The sequence below is a fragment of the Camarhynchus parvulus genome, chromosome 10, assembly GCF_901933205.1.
Source record: "Camarhynchus parvulus chromosome 10, STF_HiC, whole genome shotgun sequence".
NCBI lineage: Eukaryota > Metazoa > Chordata > Aves > Passeriformes > Thraupidae > Camarhynchus > Camarhynchus parvulus.
In genome coordinates, this window is record NC_044580.1 from 19,980,371 (window position 1) to 19,997,084 (window position 16,714).

The 16,714-nt window shown below is 64.7% G+C and overlaps 2 protein-coding genes across 2 annotated transcripts; one reads left to right on the forward strand and one right to left on the reverse strand.

Annotated features, from left to right (window-relative positions):
* The first annotated feature begins 4,432 nt into the window (after positions 1 to 4,432).
* ZNF710 (zinc finger protein 710) lies at positions 4,433 to 10,062 on the forward strand. Its single transcript, XM_030955487.1, has 6 exons — positions 4,433 to 4,509; positions 6,243 to 6,780; positions 6,819 to 7,739; positions 8,274 to 8,465; positions 8,886 to 9,060; positions 9,251 to 10,062. Exons 1-6 carry the CDS (start codon positions 4,490 to 4,492, stop codon positions 9,421 to 9,423), a joined length of 2,019 nt encoding a protein of 672 aa, XP_030811347.1. The 5' UTR covers positions 4,433 to 4,489; the 3' UTR covers positions 9,424 to 10,062.
* A 717-nt stretch (positions 10,063 to 10,779) lies between these two features.
* IDH2 (isocitrate dehydrogenase (NADP(+)) 2) lies at positions 10,780 to 14,794 on the reverse strand. The gene is made up of 11 exons (XM_030955611.1): positions 14,690 to 14,794; positions 13,707 to 13,798; positions 13,200 to 13,365; positions 12,650 to 12,810; positions 12,426 to 12,569; positions 12,187 to 12,323; positions 11,949 to 12,100; positions 11,763 to 11,875; positions 11,584 to 11,681; positions 11,377 to 11,469; positions 10,780 to 11,033 (listed from the first exon to the last, which is right to left on the reverse strand). The coding sequence occupies exons 1-11, from the start codon at positions 14,778 to 14,780 to the stop codon at positions 10,946 to 10,948; spliced, it is 1,335 nt and encodes a 444-aa protein (XP_030811471.1). The 5' UTR covers positions 14,781 to 14,794; the 3' UTR covers positions 10,780 to 10,945.
* Positions 14,795 to 16,714: the final 1,920 nt, after the last annotated feature.

Sequence of the window (16,714 nt, forward strand, 5' to 3'; positions counted from 1 at the left end):
AAGTGAGATTCAAATAATTGTAACCCTGAGATAGAGAAGGCATTGGAGGAGATGAAATGGGAGAGAGAGAGAAAGGAAGCAAAGGACAGAGGTTCAGAATGGAGAGGGAGATTAGGAGAGAGATGAAAGAGAGAGGAGAAAGATAAGAGGGAGAGAGGGGACAGATCTCGGCGCGAGATGGGCGTTGCCAGGGAAACGGGAAGAATGAGGGAGCAACTGGAGGGATGGAGGAGCAGAGGATACTGGGGGTGGGGAGAGAGGGATGGAGGAACAGAGGGATGGAGCAGCAGAGGGATGGAGGAACAGAGGGATGGAGGAGCAGAGGGATGGAGAAACAGAGGGATGGAGAAACAGAGGGATGGAGCAGCAGAGGGATGGAGAAACAGAGGGATGGAGGAACAGAGGGATGGAGGAGCAGAGGGATGGAGGAGCAGAGGGATGGAGGAACAGAGGGATAAAGCCCCAGTGTCAGAAGGAGGAAAAGGGGATTTGCAGCAGAACAGGAAGCAGGAGTGGGATGTCACAGCTCAGCACAGGTGCCTGTGTGCTGGGAAGAGCATTTGGGATGGCAGCTCTGTCCCCCTGCAGTGAGCAGCTGCAGCCCCTGCTGCTGTCCTTAGCCTGACCCGCTCACCCCAGTGCCAGGGCTGGATCCCAGATCCCCGGGCAGATAACGGAGGAACCAGGCAGCTCTGGGCTCGTCACACTTTCGTTCTGCAGCACTGGTAACCTCTGGTTATTTGAAACCATTCCCTTTTCCCTCCCAGTCAGAGTTTGCCAATAACCATACATTTTCAAAGGGGCAAATACTGACCTCTGACTGATGGACACAGAGTGAGAATATCCTGGTTCCATGGAATGTTTACTAAAAACTTTATCAACATCCCTCTGCAAAGCCCAGGTTGTGTCCTTTGTTCTGTGAAGCCAAAGCCCCCAGGGACTGCTCTGCCTGCACTCAGAAGCACTTCAGGGACACTGGGATGTCACTGGCTGGAGACTGTGGCTCTCTGAGCCACTGACAGTGGAGGTTTCTTTTTCCTGGAGAAATTTTCCTTAAGACAAAAGTTTTCCTTTAAAAATGTAGTTTGACAGTATCTGGTGTGGAGACACGGACTGAATTTAAACAGGTATTTGTCTTCTGTGGCTCCTGCCTGTTTCTCAGAGCTTTGGCTCATTTTTGCAGCAGTTCCTCTGTATCAGGGTCAGTTCTGGGGCAAGAAGTGCCAGTTTCAGTTCTGCCACGGTGTGTGGAGCCACTGAGTGGGTCAGCCCCTGGCACACACCACCAACACAGAGCCAGGGCCAGCAGTGCAGCCAAGGTGACCCCCAAATCCCTGGGCTGGGGCAGGGCAGACATGCTGGGTCAAGTTTAAGAATAATTTTAGTTGTGATTTTCAGGAGAACAACATTTTTCTTTTTGGAATTGTGGGGGGTTGAGCAGCTTTATGTGAAATCTGCAGGCAAGATGAAAGCCTGTTTTCCCCTTTATTAAATTTAAATGAAGGCTGCTTTTGAGAAAGAAAGGAAAATAAAATCAAAGGTTTTCTCACAAATATCAGATCCATTATCAGCCATTTTCTGGCAAAAATTCTTGAACAGTTTTACTCCCCCCTTCCCCAGTGAGAGCCCCGAATGCCCAGGGTCTCACTTTGTCCCGGGGCTCAATCCTCTGCCTTGGGAGCTTTTCCCCAACGTTGGCACCACCACATCTGTCCCCAGGGAACCTCCCAGGCACTGGGAGCAGAGGGGCTGCAGGAGGGTCCTGCAGTGGGCTCCTGCAATGGGGTCCTGCAATGGGGTCCTGCAAGGGGCAGCCAGGAGCAGGTCCTAAATGTCCTCTGTCCCGTGGCAGCAGGCTTGTCAGGCGCCCTGGGAAGCTGTGCAGGGGTCGGGTGACACAAAGTGCTGCAGGTGCCAGCACTGGGCTCTGGCACGGCCCTGCCCCTGCCGGGCTGGGTGGGACAGAGCCCTGGCAGCAGGGTGGGCTCCTGCACGCCTGCTGGGGGCTGCTGCTCCCTGGGAGAGCTCAGATGTAAATCAGTCCCCAAACCCTTTGGATTTGGGTACTGGGCCTCCCTTCCCTGCAGCAGTGGTTGGTGAGTGCTGCTGCCTCTGGGCTGGTGAGGGGAGCTGGCAGTGGAGCCAGGTGGCAAACAAGGGTCACTAATTGGTCACTAATTGGTCACTAACTCCTCCTTGAGGCTGTGGGGCAGCTGGGGCCGTGCTCCCCCCCAGAGCTCTCCTGGGGCTGTGGCTTGGGTGGCTCTGGGGCTGTGGGTGCTCCTTTAGCTCAGACCCTTTCGGATCTCAGGTGTTACAGGCAAACCTGTGGGTACCAAGGTGAGGCTCCTGTGGACCAGGTGAAATGTTTCCATGCTGCCCAGCTGAGGATTTACCAGGCTCTTATCTCTGGAGTGGTGGTGCTGGCCAAGGGGCCGCGTGGGGTGGCACAAGGATTGGGCAGGTGCGTGAAACCGAGGGAGGGAAAACAGCAAAGGGAAGGGAAACGTGTCCACAGACACAGCACTTAGCCTGGTGGCTGGAAAATCTGAATCCAGCTAGGAATGTGCTGGGAGTGGAGAACCTGGTGTGCAGATGCTGCTGCCACAGAGACCCAGAGAGAAAGAAGTGAGTGTTTGGGGAGCTAATCATGGAGCAAGAGAGGAAAATAGAAGTAAAATAGCACAAAGAAGTGAAAGCCATGAAAAAAGGCTACTGTGAGTGAGCAGGTGGTGAGTGAGGAGCTGGTGGAGGCTCTGAGGGGGCAGCCAGGGCAAGGGAGGGCAGGGTCTGCAGGATGTGCCAGGGCAGAGCCCGGGTCTTCCCAGATGTGCTGGGACACACGGGAGGAGAGCTTGCACCAACACTAAACCTTGGACTGGGAGGAGAAATGAAGGAAGAACCCCAAATTTCACAACCCCAGAGATCAGGCACATCGAGGGGGAGGTGGGTGAGTGGGCTGGGAGCTGGGCACTGCCGCTGGCACGGGGGACACTGCCTGTGTCGCCCCCAGTGGGACAAGGGTGGCAGCGAGGGGAATGAGCCCGAGCGAGCCGAGCCTGGCCCGAGGGCTGCCCTGGGAAACTGCGGCTTCTTGAGGCTGGAGGAGGGTTTGGTTCCCAGCAGCAGCGTGGAGGGGCCCTGAGCGCGGGGCTCAGGGGCTGCGGGTGCAGGCACCTGTGCGGGCTGGGCAGGAGCAGGAGGAGGTGCTGGTGTCCCCGCCGCTGTCCCCGCTGCTGTCTCTGCTGGGGACAGGAGCCCGTGCGGCGCTCGGGGCCCGGTGTGCCCGGCCCGGGCACGGTGCTGCTCGGTGATGGGCCCGGGGCCGTGCCCGTGGTGCTGCTGCAGCGGGGCTGGCAGCGGGGCTGGCAGCGCTGTGCGGGCAGCGGGGTTGGCAGTGGGGCTGGCAGCGCTGTGCGGGCAGTGGGGCTGGCAGCGGGGCTGGCAGCGCTGTGCGGGCAGCGGGGTTGGCAGTGGGGCTGGCAGTGCTGTGCGGGCAGCAGGGTTGGCAGCGGGGTTGGCAGTGGGGCTGGCAGTGCTGTGCGGGCAGGGGGCTGGCAGCGCGCGGCGGGCTGGCAGTGGGGCTGGCAGTGCTGTGCGGGCAGCGGGGCTGGCAGTGGGGCTGGCAGTGGGGCGGGGCTGGCAGCGGGGCTGGCGGGGCGGCGTGCTGTGCGGGCAGCAGGGTCTGGCAGCGGGGCTGGCAGCGCGGGCTGGCAGTGCTGTGCGGGCAGCGGGGCTGGCAGTGGGGCTGGCAGCGGGGCTGGCAGCGGGGCTGGCAGTGCGCTGGCTGGCAGCGGGGCGGCAGCGGGCTGGCAGTGGGGCTGGCAGCGGGGCTGGCAGTGCTGTGCAGGCAGGCGGGGGCTGGCAGTGGGGCTGGCAGTGCTGTGCGGGCAGCGGGCTGGCAGTGGGGCTGGCAGGGGCTGGCGGCGCTGGCAGCGGGGCTGGCAGCGGCGGGGCTGGCAGTGGGGCTGGCAGGGGGCTGGCAGCGCGGGCTGCGGGCGGGGGCTGGCAGCGGGGCTGGCAGTGCTGTGCGGGCAGAGGGGCTGGCAGTGGGGCTGGCAGTGCTGTGCGGGCAGCGGGGCTGGCAGCGCTGTGCGGGCAGCGGGGCTGGCAGCGCTGTGCGGGCAGAGGGGCTGGCAGCGGGGCTGGCAGTGCTGTGCGGGCAGCGGGGCTGGCAGCGGGGCTGGCAGCGCTGTGCGGGCAGAGGGGCTGGCAGTGCTGTGCGGGCAGCGGGGCTGGCAGCGGGGCTGGCAGCGCTGTGCGGGCAGTGTCCCGGGGCAGCCGGAATACATGACCGCCCCTCAGTGCCGGAGCGTTGGGCAATGGTGAAATGGTGTTTCCAGCTGCCGTGGCAAGTCCCGGGGCGCGGACAGGGAAGTGAGAGCGGGAAGTGCAGCGGTGCCTGCGCCCTGTTCCTGCTCCCGGTGCTGTTTGTGCAGCTGCGGCTCCGGGCGAACCTCCTGCAGCGTGTGCCGGGCTCGAGGGCGCGATGGACGCAAGTGCGGAGAGGTTTGTGCAGCACGGGCTCAGCTTTCCTGCTGGGAGGGCAGCTCGGCCCTTTCCCGGTGCCCAGGGCAGGAATCCACGCTTGCTTTCCCCTAAAAGCCTCTGTTTTGGGGTGGCTGGCTACAGAGAACGCAAGATTCTCTGTACTGCTCTGGGGAACGTGTAGGTGCGTTGTTCTCGTCTCGTGGGGCTTGTTTTGGGGGGCAGAGACCCAGGGCCATGCTGGGGGGCCACTGAGCCCTCTGCCCCGCTGGGCTCGTGGGGACAGCAGCTGGGTCCCCTGTGCCGTGTCCCCTGTGCCTGCGAGGGGCACTGGGGGCCCCGCGGGAAGGGGTCGCAGCTGGCGGGGTGCGGCCCCGGGGCTGCTCCGTGCCCGCCCGCTGCCGCCTCCCTGACTGATCGCTCTTCTTCCTCCCAGCCCTCCTCCTCTTCCCGCCGCCGCCCTCCCCCACTCCTCGCTTTGTTTCGCTACCTCCGCACTAGTCCTCCCCTCATCCCCTTCCTTCTCCTCCTCCTCCCACCCCCATCCTCTTCCTCTCCATCTTCCCCTGCCGCCGCCCTCCCCTCCCTGTGTCCCTGCCGCAGGGGAAGGAAGGGGTGCCCGGGCACGCGGGGTACCTGGCTGAGACCTTCCCCCCGCAGCTCGAGCCTGGGCAGGGTCCCCTCCCCGGCTCCCCCTGAGCCAAGAGCCCGCATTGCTGCGGGCAGTGCCAGCCCCGCGGTGGCCCGGCAGATGGGAGGGAGCTGAGGAGGGACCCGGTACCCCAGATGTCTGCGGGCAGCCAGGCCCCTGTGGTTGGGGTTGCTCCCTTCTCTGTCTTTTCTCACACTGGTTTGGACCTTCCCCATCCCATCCCCTTCCCCATTCCTGCCACGTGCTGTGCCTGGTGTTTGGGGGCGCAGGGCAGTGGCATGAGGGGACACTTCTGGGGTGGGCAGGAGCAGGAGCTGCCTGCAGCCCGGAGAGAGAGGCCGATGTCCCCGGCCATGCTCAGTGTCCCTCTGGCCGACCTGGCTGCAGGGATGATGCCCAGCACTGTGGGGTTTCCCTTCTCCAAACTGGAGGTTCATCCCACGATCTCCTCCTGCTCTGGGGTTCTCCTGAGACTGTGACAGGATCTGGCTCAGAATTTATCCCTGTTTTACCTCCCCCGCAAGATTTCTTTGTTGTAGCTGCAGGAATAATTGTATTTAGGAGAGCACTCCTTCAGCAGGAGGAAGCGGCAGCTCCTGGCTGTCCCTGCTGGGGAGGGTGCTGTGGTGGCACTGGGAGCCCCAGGGCGAGCGTGCCAGCCTCCAGGGCTGAGCCAGCAGAGCCCTGCCTGTGCCAGCCCCGCTGCCAGGCTGTGTCCTGGTGGCCCCGTCCCTTGTGCTCCCTGTGCTGTTCCTGTTCCTGTTCCTGGAGCTTAGAGCCACACTCAGCTGTGACCAATTCCCAAACTGCTGGGTCCCCTGGCGTCACTCTAGGGGCCTGAGGGCATGCAAGCAGCCAAACTAACAGCCCATCCGGAGAGGCTGATGGTGGGCACGGATCCCAGCTTCCCTCCTTGCCCCAGCCCTACAGTGGGAGCCCCTGCGGCCGCTGTGTCCCCACGCGCTGGGCTGTGTGGTGCTAAACATCACCGCTGTGGGGCTGGGGTTCCCTGGGGAGGGCAGTGAGGGCTGGCTGAGCCCCTGTGGCACGGTGTCTGCGCTGGTGGGTGCCAGGGGCTCAGGACCGTGTCTCTCCCTCTCAGCCATGACAGCGTAGGCCGGCGGCGAGAGATGGATCGGTTCAGCGAGTGCGGCACGCAGACGGACGCCGTGGTGGTGCTGTCCCTGGCACAGGCCGCCGTCCTGGGCCTGGTGTCCGACAATGAGCTGCTCGGCGCCACCGTCACCCCCACTGGCTTCTTCCCGGGGCTGGCCGGGGAGCAGCTGGACAATGCCACCGTGGAGCCGGGGGAGCCCGAGGGAGAGGAGCAGGCGCCTGGGGATGGGCAGGACGAGGACGCCCTGGAAGCAGACTCCTCCCTGGAGAAGCATGCCCGGAGGAGGAAGAGGCCGCCTGTGAGGCTGATGCCCAAGGTCAAGAGTGAGAAGGCAGAGGTGGAGGCTGAGCCGCCATACAGTGCGTCGGTCCCCGGGGACGAGGAGGGCGAGGGGCAGCACGGCCCCGCGCCGCAGCCCCCAGAGCCCAGCCAGGAGCCGGCGGTGCAGAGTGGGACCGTGAAGATGATCGACCTGGGCACCTTTGGCAGGAAGCCCCGGCGGCTGCGGCACCTGCGGCACCCTGCGCGGGCGCCGGCACCCGCGAGCTGGAGGGGCCCGAGCCCGGCACCGCGAAGCTGGAGGGCGCCAGCGCCGCACCGCGAAGCTGGAGGGCGCCGAGCGCCGGCGCAGGGGCAGCGATCCGGCCGGGCGGCACCGGGGGGGCCCCACAAACCGCGGGCACCTTCGAGGCGGGGGCCCCGTCCCCCGGGGAGGCCGAGGCCCCTGCGCCGGCGTCCCCCGAGCAGCTGAAGAGCGAGCAGGGCTGTGTCTGGCAGGAGCCCGGGGAGCTGGAGGCGGCCGGCGGCACCAGCGAGCACAGCAGGAAGGCGCAGCTGGACCGGCTGGACATCAACGTGCAGATCGATGACTCCTACCTGGTGGAGGCGGGGGACCGCCAGAAGCGCTGGCAGTGCCGCATGTGCGAGAAGTCCTACACCTCCAAGTACAATCTGGTGACCCACATCCTGGGCCACAACGGCATCAAGCCCCACTCCTGCCCGCACTGCAACAAGCTGTTCAAGCAGCCCAGCCACCTGCAGACCCATCTGCTGACCCACCAGGGCACGCGGCCCCACAAGTGCGGGGTGTGCAGCAAAGCCTTCACGCAGACCAGCCACCTGAAGCGGCACATGCTGCTGCACACCGACATCAAGCCCTACAGCTGCCGCTTCTGCGGCCGCGGCTTCGCCTACCCCAGCGAGCTGAAGGCGCACGAGGTGAAGCACGAGAGCGGGCGCTGCCACGTGTGCGTGGAGTGCGGCCTGGACTTCTCCACGCTCACCCAGCTGAAGCGGCACCTGGCCACGCACCAGGGCCCCACGCTCTACCAGTGCCTGGAGTGCAGCAAGTCCTTCCACTACCGCAGCCAGCTGCAGAACCACATGCTGAAGCACCAGAACGTGCGGCCCTTTGTCTGCACCGAGTGTGGCATGGAGTTCAGCCAGATCCACCACCTCAAGCAGCACTCGCTCACGCACAAGGTAGGGGCTCAGGGTCCTCTGGGGGGCTGCCCTCATCGTGCTGGTGGAGGGGATGTCCCAGCGCCCCCAGTCTTGGGGGGAGGTGGGTGGTGCAGGTGGGCAGTAGCACCTCAGGCTGGCATTAGCTGTGGTCACTGACGTGCAATGAGGGGATCCCTGGGACCCAGCCCCTGCCCTTCTGGGGGTTCCCTTCCTCAGGGAGGGAGTTTCAGACCTGCTGCAGAGTAACCTGGAGCTGTCACAGCCCCTCTGGGCAGGCTGTGTGTGGGTGCTTGCCCTTTTCCTTGGGCTCGTTAATGGGGAGCAATTGGGCTGAGCCCCAGAGCAGAGCTGGCACTCAGCTGCACTTACAGAGCCTGTCCAGCCCCCACCCACAGCCCCTGCATGTTGCTGGGCTCAGGCCGGGCTGGGCTCTCAGGTACACCCCGTGCTGTGCTCAGCACAAGGAGCCTGTCCCTTGCCCATGGGGTCCCTTCTCCACTCCTGGCACCCCTCGTGTGCCCCTGGGGTCTGCCCGAGCTCTCCCCCCGGCAGGGCGTGAAGGAGTTCAAGTGCGAGGTGTGCGGGCGGGAGTTCACCCTGCAGGCCAACATGAAGAGGCACATGCTGATCCACACCAGCGTCCGGCCCTACCAGTGCCACATCTGCTTCAAGACCTTCGTGCAGAAGCAGACACTCAAGACCCACATGATCGTGCACTCGCCTGTGAAGCCCTTCAAGTGCAAGGTACCGGTGGGACTGGGGCTGGTGGAGCTGGGATGTGAGAGCACAGGTGCTGCTGTGCTGTGCCCACAGGAGTCTGGCCAGGCTGAGCCCTCAGGCATGGAAGCAGCTTTGTGATGCCTCCGCTGCTCGCTTGGGCATGGAATATCTGCTCCGAGCTGTGATGGGAGCGTTGCTGCTGCTGAATGACAGCCAGTGCCTCTCTCTGACCAGTGTTGGATGCTCTGGAGCTGCCAGCAGCACCAACCCTGCATCCCCACGCAGAGCGGGAGGAGGGAGGGAGCCCCATTGTTCTGAGCCAGGAGGGGCTGCAGGAGGGCAGCAGCCCCGTTACTCTTGCTGGAGCCCCAGGGCAGCCTGGGGGCCAGGTCTGTGCTGCAGAGCCTTGGCCAACCCAGGTGACCGTGGGCTCGCTGCTGGCAGGTCTGTGGCAAGTCCTTCAACCGCATGTACAACCTGCTGGGGCACATGCACCTGCACGCCGGCAGCAAGCCCTTCAAGTGCCCCTACTGCTCCAGCAAGTTCAACCTGAAGGGCAACCTCAGCCGGCACATGAAGGTCAAGCACGGGGTGATGGACATCAGCCTGGACAGCCAAGGTGGGTCCCCGGCACGGCACTGTGACTGCCCCGCAGCCCTGGAGCCGGGCTGGGCCGTGCTGGCTGCGGCAGGTTCCACCAGGGCTGAGGCTCCCGGGCAGTTTTGGGCTCCAGGCCCAGGGAGGGGGCAGCTGCTGGCCCCAGCCCTCCCCGCAGGTCTCTCACCGCGTGTCCCTGTGCTGACTCCTAGATGCCATGATGGAGCTGGCTGGGGCTGATCACACCGAGCTGGATGGCCAGCAGGAGATGGATGACTTCGAGGAGGAGAACTCTTACGGCTACGGGGCTGTGGGCAACCCCCCAGACGAGCACACGCTGGCCGAGCAGGCCATGAAGGAGATGGCCTACTACAACATGTTGTAGCCCAGGCTGGTGGGGCTGTGGGGGCTTGGTGGGGTTAAGAGGGGCTGCGGCACCCAGCCAGGCCCCCCAGAGCTGGAGGGATGGCTTCCACTGGGCTTGGGGAACACAGGGATGTCCAGAAGACTTTGCTGGACCTGCCTTGGCTCTGCTGCTGCCCCCCTGCCCCTGCCTGCACCCTGCACCTGGTGACTTGAAGCTGCAGGCAGGGGAGGCATGACCCAGCAGATCACTGAATGAGTAAGGATGGAAGGGGCTGCTGTGGAGCAAGATGATGAGCATCATAATTATTCTACCTCCTGGGTCCCCCCTCTCTGCACAGGGGTTCCCCTGACGGGCAGAAGCCCCTGCCCGCATGAGGAGGTGGGTTTGCATTTCCCACTCCCCCCGGGGCTCTGAGCCCTGTGCCAGGCCCTGGGATGCAGAACAGAGTATTTTCATAGAAGCTCAGGGCGCAGTCAGCGCCCACAGCTCTGGCTCTGGAGCTGCAGCCAGCGGTGGAGCCGGGGGAGGCAAACCCAGCCCAGCCCCAGCAAATGATGGTATTTTGAAAGTAATTTATTTTTTTCAGATGTGCCGCGTGGTTGGTTTTATCTTTTCACTGAGTTCAGTTCCCTTCAACCAATGTGCTTTGTAAACCCGTGTAAGCTGTGTGGTCTGTGTGGGGAGAGGGGGTTGTGAGGGGCTGAGGACCAGAGCAGGGTCCTGGGCAGAGGAACTGGCACCCCCTCCTTGCCCCCCAGCTGCTCTGGGCGGGAGGAAAAGGCTCTCACTGGGGCAGCCTGTGAGGTGGGGGCTTGCCCCCTCCATGCCCAGGGATGTGGCAGGGAAGCAGCTGGGGCAGTGCTGAGTCTGGGACCAGTCTCTGGGCTCTTCACTCTCTGCTGCACCCACAGCCTCATCCCCCAGGAGCACCCAGAGCTGGGTTGGGTCCTGGCAGGCGTCTGGACCCAGGGAGCAGCCAGGGCACAGGGTCAGGGACACCTGTGCTGACCCCACACCCCCCTACACTTTGTGTCAGTGGCTGAGCACCACCTGCCCCATCCCCAAAGCCCCGGGGTGGCTCTGGGTGTGGCTCCACTGAGCCTACTACCCCTGCCAGCCTTGGGGCAGGATGGAGATGGCCACAGCCCCTTCCTGAGCCTGGCAGGGCTGGGGACCCCCATAGGCTGCCCTCAGGCCAATGCCAGAATGCAGGAGTGCAGGGCCCCCCCGGGCTGGCAAGGCTGAGCTGAGGGCTCTGGCTGCCCCCCGTGCCCGCAGTGTAAAGCTGTGCCAGATGCTGTGCCATGGCTGGGGAGATATTTAATGGCACCAAACCGTTATGGGGTACATGAATCAGGGCAGGACAGACACACCCCCACACGCCCCCCCACCCCACACTCCCCTGCTACAAAGGCTTTAAAAACACTCCTAAGAAAACTTTAGAAAAATTATTCAACTGTTCCTGAGCTGTGCTGGGGAGCTGGGGTGGGCACTGGGCCCCTCCCAACCCCATCCATCCCAGAGATGGAGAGGCTGTCTCCTATTTCTTGCCCAGAGCCTTGTCCAGGTTGTTCTTGATGGCATCGAGGAAGTCGGTAGTGTTCACAAAGTGCTCATTCAGCTTCACACTGTGGAGACAGACAGGGATTGGGGGGGGTCCCTGCCTGCCTCCTTCCCCAGGCACCACAGCCCTGGCTCCAGGATGTGGCCCCTGCCCAACCCAGTCAGTAGTGAATAGCCATGCCTGGGGACTGTCCAGAGAGGCCAGCAGCTACCTGTGGCCATGGTGCACAGCCAGCTCCTGGTCACTTCCCTACCCTCGAGGCTGCCCTGCAGGGCCAGCCCACCCTTGTGGTCACTATGCTGTTCTTGTGGCCACCCTACAGGGTCACCCCACCCGCATGGTCACTGTGCAGCCACGCTGCCCTAGTGCAGGTGGCTGCCCCCCTTCTGCCCTGAGAGCCACCGTACTTGGCAAGGCCATGGATGCAGCCAGCGAGGTCCTTGGTCATGGTCCCGCTCTCCACGGTGTCCACGCACACCTTCTCCAGCGTCTGCGCAAACCTGGGCACGGGTTTGGGGTAAGCTTTGCACAGCTGGTGCCACGGGCCCTGCCACGACCGCGCCCAGAGCAGCTGCTGCAGGGACCCTCCCCCGGGGATCCCACGCGCTGCTCACTTGATGAGCTCAGGGTTGCTGTCCAGCTTGCCGCGGTGCTCCAGGCCACGGGTCCAGGCGAAGATGCTGGCAATGGGGTTGGTGCTGGTGGGTCGGCCCTGCGCAGAGAGGGGTCAGCTGCCTGTGTGGACACCACGCCGTGGGCAGCCTGGCACAGGCAGCTCACAGGCTCTGCCCACCTTCTGGTGCTCCCGGTAGTGGCGGGTGACAGTGCCGTGGGCGGCCTCGGCCTCAATGGTCTTCCCATCCGGACACACCAGGACAGAGGTCATCAACCCCAGGGAGCCGAACCCTGCGGGGGGACAGGGGTCAGGACAGCTCGCGGGGTGACGATGCAGAGTCCACCACAGCCTACCCTGCTCCACCTTGGGCCAGGATGTCTGACTGGACATCGCCATCGTAGTTCTTGCAGGCCCAAACGAAGCCGCCAGAGGATTTCAGCATCTGGGCAACCATGTCGTCGATGAGCCGGTGCTCGTACCAGATCTTCAGCTTGTCAAACTCCGTCTTGTAGTGCCTGGGAGCAGGGGTCAACCATGCTCACCCCACAGGGGTCTCGCTGCCAGCACCCCCAGGACAGCCCAGACCCCCCCAGGTCCATACTTATCAAAGATCTCCTGGAAGATGTCCTTGAAGCGCCCATCATAGGCCTTGAGGATGGTGTTCTTAGTGCTCAGGTACAGCGGCCACTTCTTCTGGATGGCGTACTGGAAGCAGCTGTGCGCAAAGCCAGAGATGGACTGCAAGGGAAGCACAGAGCCTCGTGGCACCCTGTCCCTCACCTGGCATCCCCCAGGGTGGGAGGCACGCTGCCCTGAGGGCCCCCTGAGCCCCAGCAGTACCTCATCCGTGTTGTACATGCCCATGCCCACGCCACCGCCGGGGAAGTTGAACACCTCCCACTCCTTGGAGCCACTGCCGTCCTTTGGCGTGAAGATCATCTTGAATGTCCCGGACTTGTCCACCACAAAGTCGGTGGCTTTGTACTGTGGGGGCAGCCAGAGGGTCAGGCAGGGGCAGAGGCAGCTCCTGGGCAGCCACAGCTGCTGGCCGTGCTCTGGCTCACCTGGTCACCGTGGGCATGGCGGCCGATGGTGATGGGCTTGGTCCAGCCGGGCACCAGCCGGGGAATGTTCTTGCAGATGATGGGCTCCCGGAACACCGTCCCCCCCAGGATGTTCCGGATGGTGCCATTGGGGCTCTTCCACATCTTCTTCAGCTTGAACTCTGTGGGGCATGCAGATGGGACCCCTGAACGACCCCTCCAGCCCCCCTGAAGCACATGGCTCCTGCCAGCACCCAGCTTCACTGTGCCATGGGCTGCTGCCAGACCCTGCTGCAAGGGGAGGGACAGCCAGCAGGAGATCATGGCTGGCACAGGGCAGAGGTCAGTGTGTCCCCAGGCCCATGGGGTCCCCACAGCACCCACGAGCCCCCAGGGTGGGGAGAGGGGCACAGCACTGAGTATGGTGCAGCCCCCAACGCAGCCCGGAAACCTGGGCTGGCAGTGGGAAGGCACTGCTGACCCCAGGGGGCACAGACAGGAGGCTCAGCACCCATGGAGCTGCCAGCACCTCCCCACTGCGATGGGAGCTCGGCCCCGTGCCCCTGCCCACCTTCCACCCTGGCTTCATCAGGCGTGATGGTGGCACACTTGACAGCCACGCTGTACTTCTGCGTGGCCAGCGCTGAGTCAATGGTGACCTGGTCATCCGTCTTGTCCCGATGTGGCAGCCCCAGGTCGAAGTACTTTAGCTGGACATCCACGTTGGGCAGGATGAGCTGAGGGGCCAGGAGAGTGTCAGAATCGGGGGACAGTGCGAGGTGCCTGGGGGGCAGCACCACAGCACGGCCAGCCCTGGCAGCCAGCCCAGCCCAGCCTGGCTGCCTGCCCCAGGTGGTTCTGCTGAGCAGGATGATCCCCCCTGCCTCGAATAGGCCTCTCTGTGTGAGACAGCCCTGGCTGCTCGGAACAGCCTCACTTAAAGGTCGTTCTGGTAGTTGTGCCTGTTTTACGACCTGGTTCCTGCAGACAGAGGAGGGAGGGACAGACAGAGGGCAGCACAGGGATCACCGGCTCCCCCTCCAACCCCCCAGCTCCACGGGGCACACCCCCCCATCACCTTCTCCTTAATGAAGGCCCAGATGATCCGTGTCATCTCGTCCCCGTCCATCTCCACCACTGGGTTTGCCACCTTGATCCGCTTGTCGGCATCTGGAGAGCAGTGGGGGCGTGTGAGGGGCGCACCCCTGGTCCCACAGCTCCACACCCTTGTGTGGGGCCAGGGCATTGTGTGGGCACCACACAGCTCTGTCCAGCCAGGTGTGGGTGCCACTCTGGCTCAGGCAAGCCCCGCTGGGGTCTGGGCTGTTATTGGGGTCACCACTGCTGGAGTGGGGGTCAGAGTGCAAAACCCACCACGTGAGGGGGACAGGGACACATTCCTCCCAGAGTGGGGTCCACGTGCAAGCCGGGCTCCAACGCCTCAGTGAGATCAAGAATGGGACCAGAACCAGGAGCAGGTGCAATCCCCTGGGGCCAGATTCAGGAACAAACCGAGGTGCAAATCCCTCTGTGGATCCTGGACCAGGACTAAACCCCTCTGGGTGCCAAACCTGTCTGTGGGTCAGGCTGTAGAACCCCACGCGGTACCCAGAGCAGAGGTGACCCTCCCAGACTGGGACCTGAGCATTGATAGGCAACAAAACTCTGCGTGGCACCAGGACAGGATTTTGCTGCCCTCCTGGGGGGTGAAATCCCGTGTAGGTCCGGGACCTTGAGCACCCCCCGCACCAGGCTCAGACCAGGTACGAGCTGGAGTGCAAAACGCCACGTGGAACCGGGACCAAACCCCCCTGGGGCCAAAGTCATCTGTGAAACCCCCCGTAGAACCGGGGCCAACCCCCCCAGGAGCAGACCTAGCTACAAAAGCCCGCGTGGGTCGGCAGAGGCCCGCGGACCGTCGGTACGCGCGAGTCCGGATCCCGTTTCAGACACCGCCCCCCTAAAGAATCCGAGCCGCCCCCCCGTGGGTCCGGAGCGCTCCCCGCCCGCGGCGGGCACAGCCCCGGCTCGCCGAGGTGTCCCCCCGGTGTCCCCACTCACAGTGGCGGCGCTGCCCCGCGGCGGCGGCGGGCGGCGGGCAGCGGGGCAGGCGGCGCAGCGCCGGGGCAGCGCGGAGGTAACGGGCGGCCATGGCGTGGGCGGACACGACGGGGCGGACACCGGGGCGCGGCTCTCTCCGCCCCGGGGCGGGACACAGCCCCGCTCCCCTCGTGGGGCCCCGCGAGGCTCCGAGGGGCCCGCGGGGGGTCCCGCGGTGGGGTCGGGCCTGTGCCGCGTCCGGCCCCGGTGCCGGAGCACGGGGTGGCCGCGATCCGCAGCACCCCCGTTCCCACCGAAGGGATGTTGGTGCATCCCTGAGTACGTCGGGGTTACGGATAAGTGGCCAAACCCGTCGTGGAATGGGGACCAAACTCCCCCAGGACCTGATCCGGTTGTGAATCCCCTGGTGGAACAGGGAACAAAACCCCCTGGGACCAGACCTAGCTGCAAAACCCTGCCTGGGAACAGAAATTAAACGAAACCTGGGGATCAGACGCCGGTTTGAAATCCCTCGTGGAATTGCAAACGGCCCCACCCCCCGGGACCAGACCCATTTGCAAAACCCCTCTTGGAACCGGCATGAGACACCCTCAGGATCAAAAACCCAGCTGTAAAAACCCTCCTAGAACCGGGACCAAGCCCAGCTGCAAATCCCCGTGTGAAACTGGGGCGGCACATGGGGCCAGGGGCATGCAGACACAGCCTGACCCTACATGGAAGCCGGCGTCCCTGCTCACGGCCGGGCTGGCGCGTGACTCGGCAGCTGGATCCAGCAGGACAAGGGCGACTGCCACTGTTCCACCAGGGACCTTCACCCCGCCTGGCCCCGTGTGGGGAGGAGGAGGAGGAGGAGGACCACGACGACAACGAGGACAACTACCATGATGACAACGACGACGGGGGTGATGCACACCAGGGGCACCCCAAGAAGGTGCACGGAGTGTGCCAGGGTTGCCAAGAGGCTGCTCGGGCTGGGAATCTGTTGTCCCGCTGTCCCAGCCAAGCCGATGGCTTTTTTTAGCCACATGGGACGGGCAGAGCCTGCTCCGGGAGGAAAAACAGCCCTGTAGCTGGCAGCCCCCGGCGGAGGGGCTGGGGGAGCTGCAGCGGTCCTTGACGTCGGCTGGCTTTAACATTAACCAGATCAGGAGCCGCGGGCCGCCGGGGGGGCCGGGCTCCGGCGTGTCCGTGCTCCCAGCGCCGCCCGCCCGGCGGCCCTGCTCGGGGCTGCCCCTCGGCTGCCTCGCCCTGGCCCCGCGGCCGGAGCCGCCCGGTGACCGCAGCGCCCGGCAGGACGGGGGCCGGGCCAGCGCCCGGCACAGTCCCCACGAGGAGGGCCCGAGGGCGGCCATGTGGCGCAGGCCCAGGGCAGGCCCCACACAGCGGCACCGCCCGTGCATCGCGGGCCGCGGCCCCGCCACCTCCCACTGCTCCGCTCCAGTGTCCTGCACGGCCACCCCGGGCACACAGAGGGCTGGCATCCCGGGCCGCGGCCCCGCCACCTCCCGCTGCTCGCTCCAGTGTCCTGCACGGCCACCCCGGGCACACAGAGGGCTGGCATCCCGGGCCGCGGCCCCGCCCCCTCCCGCTGTGCCGCTCCAGTGTCCTGCACGGCCACCCCGGGCACACAGAGTGCCGGCAGGGCTGGCTGTGGGGCCGGCACCTCAGGGGGGACAGGTCCCGCAGGTTTGGGACCCAGCCAGAGCATGAGAAGCACACGGCGTGGGGCTGTGTCTGCCCGTGGAGGGGGCACCGAGGGGCTGACGGGCCGCGTTCCCTTGTGCTGCCCACAAATGCAAGGGCCCCCAGCACCGCCCAGAGCTGCTGGCCCGCGGCCTGGAGTGGGGGCTGTGTCCCCCCTTGGGAAACCATCGGCCTCCTGGGGCTGCCAGCGTGGCCCTGCCTGGGCGCTCCTGCCTGGCCAGCACAGGCAGTGTTTCAGTGCCCGTGATCCCAGCAGCTCTGGCTATTGCTGACACCCAGCTGCCAGCCACCAGCTCCCTGTGCCACTGTGGGGACACCCAC

Excerpts from the sequence above, each read along its gene's own strand:
- ZNF710 (XM_030955487.1), top strand. The coding sequence starts at position 4,490 with ATGGACGCAAGTGCGGAGAG. Across the intron at positions 6,781-6,818 it reads TGCGGCACCTGCGGCACCCT|CCCGGCACCGCGAAGCTGGA; the intron begins GCGCGGGCGCCG and ends GAGGGGCCCGAG. Across the intron at positions 9,061-9,250 it reads CATCAGCCTGGACAGCCAAG|ATGCCATGATGGAGCTGGCT; the intron begins GTGGGTCCCCGG and ends GCTGACTCCTAG.
- IDH2 (XM_030955611.1), bottom strand. The coding sequence starts at position 14,780 with ATGGCCGCCCGTTACCTCCGCGCTGCCCCGGCGCTGCGCCGCCTGCCC. Across the intron at positions 12,811-13,199 it reads TGATGAAGCCAGGGTGGAAG|AGTTCAAGCTGAAGAAGATG; the intron begins GTGGGCAGGGGC and ends CATGCCCCACAG. Across the intron at positions 12,324-12,425 it reads GCATGTACAACACGGATGAG|TCCATCTCTGGCTTTGCGCA; the intron begins GTACTGCTGGGG and ends CTTCCCTTGCAG.